This window comes from Panthera uncia, assembly GCF_023721935.1.
Source record: "Panthera uncia isolate 11264 chromosome A3 unlocalized genomic scaffold, Puncia_PCG_1.0 HiC_scaffold_11, whole genome shotgun sequence".
Classification (NCBI taxonomy): domain Eukaryota; kingdom Metazoa; phylum Chordata; class Mammalia; order Carnivora; family Felidae; genus Panthera; species Panthera uncia.
In genome coordinates, this window is record NW_026057578.1 from 63,081,404 (window position 1) to 63,087,368 (window position 5,965).

Here is a 5,965-nt window from a genome sequence, read left to right on the forward strand (position 1 = left end):
TTCCCCAGGCCCAGTGGACGAGGACTGGCTGCTGGCAGGGGCACCAGTTGTGAGTGTGGGTTTGCATGCTACTGGGGAGAAACACTGTGTATATTTGCATTTATGTGTGTGAGTTCATGTAAGTGGGAGAGACTCTTTTGTGTACGTGTCTCACATGCCCGGGGCAGGAGAGTGTTCCGGTTTTGCCCAAGCACACATGTTTGTGTGGATGGAGAGTGTGTGTGTTTGCTTCTCTGTGTGTGTGAACACATGTATGACAGGGTCAGTGTGTTTCCCAGTGTGGCAACTGTTTGAAAGGGTGTGTGTTTCTGGTGCCATCAGCGGCGCCTGGCACATAACAGGCTTTCAATCTGAGTGAATCGAACAATGAGTGTGTATGTTGGTGTCCTTGTGAAAGTTTGTATAAAGCCTGTTTTCCTGGGAGTGTAAGTCTGGAAAATAGGAGGCAGGTAGGGGTGATGTGGCCTCCAGGGGCTACGGTGTTTTCTCCCTTCCCAGAAGTAAGAGGGGGGTGGATGGCTGGTGGGTCAGCTCTGCTGGCTCAAGGTGGCTTCTCAGGTGGCTTGAACGGCTCTGGTCCCCAAGGCTATAGCTGCCTCTACACTCCACCAGTCAGCGAAGGTCAGGCCGCTGGGGCCCTTATAGGCACAGATCAGGGCCAGAGGGGACCTGAGTTGTCCCCTAGAGCAGAGCCTCCAGGAGAGGCTGAAGGATCTGCCAGGGCTAGAGTTCCTCTTGGGGTTCGGGGCTGGGCCCCGCAAAGCAGTCTTAGCCTGCTGGCAATTCTTTTGACTCCAGGCCCGCACAGGGCAAAGGCCAAGGTGTAGCCTCCGCACGCACCCAGTGAGCCTGCCCAGATGTCCGCGTCTGCGCGAGTCTCGGCTGGGAAGGAATCCTTCGTACTTAGAAAATCCGCGAGAAAGGGTCCTTGAGCGCTCATTTCATCAGAAAGGAAAGTCCCCAGAGATGTCGCCACACTCTAGGATCTCGTCGTCGGAAGAGCGCCTTATTCCCTGTTTCCCTTGGGGTCCGGGTGGCGGGGTCTGGTAGCGGAGGAGGAACGTGTTCGGTAATCACAGCCGCCCCGACTTGAGACGGAAAAGCCACACCTGCCTCCTGGAGGAGTCCTGCACGCTTCGGATCTGCCTGGATAGGCTTAGACGGGTCGCTTAATTTGGGGGGAGAGGTGGGACTGGATCCCCAAGAAGGGAGAGGGTGCTGCAGGTTAATTTACCGCTACCGAGGCACGTACTACTGTGCACCGCGCAGAGGCGCCCCCTCGGTCTCACCGGCCAAGCCCTGGCGCCCCCTTGCTCCGATGTAGAACATGCGCCCGCGGGCCGGCCTCCCCGAGTCTCCTCGGGCCTCCCTTCTCCCCTATCCTTTCATCGCCTTTTCCAAACGACAGATTTCTAAGCGTGGAGACCTTTGCTCCACGTCCACACGCACGACGTGGGCTTTGCGGCTGGCTCAGCGGCTGCCCTTGGGGCCAGGGAATCTGCCCAGGGCGTCCCACCAGGTTCTGGGCACTGTGACTACCACTAAGGAAGGAAACCTCCGTGGCCTGATTTGTTCCCCAGCGTTGGCGTCTCCAAACACACCAACAACGCGCTGTTCGGCAAACAGCTTCTCTTTTCTTACTCCCATCCCCAAAATGAAGAAAAAGGAGGGTGAGGGCCCTGCTCCGCTGGCGGAAGGAGAAGAGACCCCGAGAGGAGCAGGCCACCCCCTCCCCGCTTTTACAGGGAGCCTTCCAGACCAGAGGAGGGACAGTGATCTTTGGGGGCGGGGGACGCGGGTTTCAGTTTTCAGTCCCTTCACCTGAGGGCTGATACACATCGTGTATGTGGGAAGGCGGCTCCCGGTTCCTGGGGCTCATGGGACACCGCTGCCCTGAGCGGTCCCCCCAGGGTGTCGAGTCCCTGTAGGGAAATCAGACACTGCTGCACTCCCGGCTCGTGGGCCTCATGGTATAGATCCATATATATATTTATGATTTCTAATTTTATTATAAAATAAAAGCAGAAATATTTCCCGAAGAACATTCACATGAGGGCGTAACAGGGAGACGGCAAGTCCGCGGCTCGGGAGGCGCACTCTGCCAGGGGCACTGTGGCCACAGTCCGGGAGGAAGAGGGGAGAGGGTGGCGGGCCTCATGGGGAGGGGGAGAGAGAGAGAGAGAGAGAGAGAGGCAAGCGGCAAGGGCGCGTGCAGAGGCCTCCGCGCCGTGGTCCTTTCTCTTTCACTTAAGTTACTAGGCGCACAGCGGACACCTGCGACACGCCGAACCCCGCGGAGGGCCTCCGGAGAAGGCCGGGTTCTTCTGCTCTTCCCCCTCCTACTTCCAGGCCAGGGCAGTGGGGGAGGAGGGCGCAAACAGACGTCCAGGCAGGAGGAGAGAGGCTGAGGGATACGGACCCAGGGGCCAGGAGTGCGAGAGGCTGGCGAGAGGAGAACCGGAAAAACGGAGAAAAAAAGAAACGGAAACTTAGCGAGAATTGACAAGCCAGAAATATAGAGAGAGGGGCAGGGAAAGGGGGAAAGGACCAGAGAGAGGGAAGGAAAAGGACCTGGAAATAAGAGCAGGGAAGGGAAGGGAAGGGAAGGGAAGAGCAAGGAAGCCGTGAGAAGGTAGGGAGAGAGTGTGAGCATGGTGTATAATTTATTCCCTTCCCTGGTTCAAGCCCAGGTCCCAGGCCTCCAAACGACCTCCGAGGCAACTTGTTGAAAATAAATCCCGGACAAAGGCCAAACCAAAGAGCCATCCACCCTGCCTGGGCCGGCGGTTCTGCCCGCTCAGCGCGCGGGTCTTTCAGTACCCGGTGGGGCCCGCCGGCCGCAGGGCGCCCTCTGACACCGTCTCTCAGGTCCCCGGCGCCAAGCCGGCGAGGCGAGCACGTCGAGGCAGGTGGGGCTCTAGGACCCCAGGTCCACGAGGTTGGCCGACATGGGGTTGAGGATGGAGTCCTGCAGGCCATGGTGGTGCTGCAGCGGGTCCGCGCCGCCTCCGCCCGGCACGGGCACCGGCACCGCGCTGGGGCCCGGAGGGTGGCCCAGGCTGTGCAGGGACGGCAGCCCGGGGGGCGGCGGCGGGCTGAGCAGCAGCGCGGGGCTGGACGACGAGTGGTCTGGCGTCCCCGACGGCGTTTTCTCGTCCTCCGAGCTGCCTAGCACCGACTTGCCGCTGCCGTTCAGCGTCGCAGCCAGCGGGTTGTGGCTGTTGGAGTTGGCGTTCTCGCTGTTCTCCCTGCAAGTGCAGGAGCAAAGCAGCCGGGTCAGGGGGGGAAACCGAGGCCGCTCTGCGCCGTGTCACCCGGAGCCAGAGCCGCCAGGCGCTGCCCGCGGGTGTTTTCGGTTTCTATCATTTTCCCCGCCTGGCCTGGGGCTTTCATTCTTTCGGCCAGTTCTCTTAATCTCTCAAAACCCGATTTCTCTCTAGTCCTTTCCTCTATCGTCTCTATCTCCCCACCTCTCCTGTTCTTAACCTCTTGAATATCTTCTCTGCTCTCTGTAGGTTCTGCCCACCACCCCCCATCACTGAGTTGCTAACAATTTTTTTCCCCCAGAGGAGAGGGGTCCCAGGAGCAGAGCTCAGGGGGGTTGGGGGAGAGGGGAACAAGGAGATGCCCGATTTTCAGAGTCTTGGCTCCTGGAGCCAAGGTTTGCTGGGTAGAAGGGGGGCCAGGAGAATGAGGGACCCGAGATCCTAGGCTGAGGGCCCCCATTTGAAGTTAGGAATCTCACAGGCCTTCACCTCCCATTGCTTTTCTCTGCTTGAGGGAAATCTGGCTGAGGGTCAGGTTCCTGGAGCTAAGGGTCCTTTCTTTCTAGCTCCACACTGGGAGGTCTTGTGAGGGCTGTCCTTGCTGGACCTAAGGACAAGGCCCTAAGGATGTAGGACTCTGTTTCCCTGGTGGCACAGTGCAAACTTCAGCTGGGAGACTGGAAGCTTGGGGCCTGGGGCGCAGCCCTTGGGAAAAGAATGGAAGGAATTGCTAATCCTGGCCTAGACTTGTCCACCATACAGAAACTGAAGGATTCTGCAACCGTTACCTGGGGCCTGGCCTCAGAACCCAGTTCTTCAGGAGTCTGGATGCATGCCAGGCTGGATAGAGGGGGACCCCGGCAGGGAGAACCCACCTTCTGCTCTGCCTTTGACTGACAGCCCCAACCAGATTTGGAGACTTGAAATCTTGGGTAGATTCTCTCTTCACTGGCTTCCCAAAACCTTTTCTTTCTGTTTTCCTGGAAGGGAACTTCCCACAGGGCTGGCAGCTGAGAACTTGCAACTGTGGATACGCCAACCTCATTGTCTGGGAGGCCACGGTCAGCCTGAAGCCCCCCCATCCACTTCCAGATATTTGGTTCCACTGTTTAGCATCACTGTCCCCCCCCTCCCCCAGTCACTTACTCTGGGCTGTGCACACCCTGCACCACCGACCCCAGGTGTCTTACCCGGCTACACGCAGGCTGGATTTTTGTGCCCACAATCGGTTTCTCTCCCGTTTCCCTCACCATATTTGGGGTTCAGAGGAGCCATGGACTGGCGGCCACAAGGGCCTAATGGTCAACTGTTAGGCTAGTTCAGGAAGTCCTGGTTTCCTTGAGGACAAGCAACTCTCAGCCCTTCTGTTGCTCTCAGTTCACCCCAGACCTACCGACCTACCACGCAAAGACGGTAGGGCCTGTGGGGAGAGGACCAAAGAGACTGGCAGGCCAGCGAAGGGCTGCTGGGTCCAACAAGGCAGGAAAAAGGGCACGCGTTTCTCTTCTGCTCTCCTACAGCGGACACTTCCGTCCTTCTCCTCTTGCTTCTTTATACGCGGCATAAAACAGTCTCCCTATCAACTTCCATATCCAGACAAGTAATATTCTTGCCCAGGCCCCTGCACATCCAGGTCACACCAGGAAAGTATCACTCCCAGTCCTGACCCCTAATCACACTTTGGCCTAGAGCTGAGTAAGACCAACAGGAAGTTCAGGGAAGTCCTGGTAAATTCGCACAGGCAGCCCGAACGAAATCTGCAACTCTGAAAGTCCCGACTAGACCCCTCTGGCCTTCCGAAGACCACCAGGCCCTGCCTGCTGTGCTCCCCCTTTCACGGGGTCCAGGTCCACCGTCTTGCCTTGCCCCCCAAGTTCGCTGCTTCTCCACTCTGTTCACAAGCGACCAGGGAGTTAGTTGACAACTTTCCCGATCCCTTTGCCCGCTTTGGACAAAGTTCTGACCTCCTGGTCTCCCGGAAAACCTGAGCGCTGGCGGGGTCAGACAAGGCTGCGGCTGGGCCGTGGCAGGGACCGGACACCCGGTTTAGGCCTCTCCTGGGGGCGAGCACACGCCCTGCGACCCCCTCCCTCGAGCCCCGGGGAGCCGGCGCCGAAGTTCTACTTACTCGTACCTTTCTTTGGCCTCGGCTGCCCGGTCGCGCTGCCGCCGGTTCTTAAACCAGTTGCTGACCTGCGTGGTGGTGAGGCCCGTGGCCTCCGCCAGCTCGCGCTTCTCGCGCGGTGAGGGGTAGGGGTTATGCGCGTACCACTCGCGCAGCACGCTGCGACTCTTTTCCTTGAAGCAGTAGCTGGTCTCCTCGCCGTCCCAGATGGAGCGCGGCAGCGGAAACTTGCGGCGCACGCGGTATTTGCCCACAGCGCCCAGGGGCCGGCCGCGCAGCTTCTCCGCCTCGATGTAGTGCGCTTTGAGCCACAGCTGCTGCAGCTTGGCGTGGTTGTGCGGCGAGAACTGGTGGCTCTCCAGGATCTTGTAGAGCTCCCGGAAGTTGCCGCGGTGGAAGGCCACCACCGCCTTGGCTTTGAGCACGCTTTCATTCTTGTGGAGGTGCTCGCAGGCGGGCAGCGACCACAGGAAGCGGCCCAGCCGCTCGATGTTGCCGCCCTGCTGCAGCACCTCGCACACGCACGCCACTTGCTCCTGCGTGAAGCCGAAGGTGGGCAGCATGGACATGGTGC

At 59.2% G+C, this 5,965-nt stretch overlaps 1 protein-coding gene across 1 annotated transcript; it reads right to left on the reverse strand.

Moving 5' to 3' along the window:
- Nucleotides 1–1,985: 1,985 nt before the first annotated feature.
- SIX2 (SIX homeobox 2) lies at nt 1,986–5,965 on the reverse strand. The gene is made up of 2 exons (XM_049650363.1): nt 5,401–5,965; nt 1,986–3,248 (listed from the first exon to the last, which is right to left on the reverse strand). The coding sequence occupies exons 1-2, from the start codon at nt 5,958–5,960 to the stop codon at nt 2,918–2,920; spliced, it is 891 nt and encodes a 296-aa protein (XP_049506320.1). The 5' UTR covers nt 5,961–5,965; the 3' UTR covers nt 1,986–2,917.

Bases quoted from the DNA above. Each gene is read 5' to 3' on its own strand.
- SIX2 (XM_049650363.1), bottom strand. From the start codon at position 5,960: ATGTCCATGCTGCCCACCTTCGGCTTCACGCAGGAGCAAGTGGCGTGC. The intron at 3,249-5,400 runs GTACGAGTAAGT...CTGCACTTGCAG, and splicing joins GCAGCCGAGGCCAAAGAAAG to GGAGAACAGCGAGAACGCCA.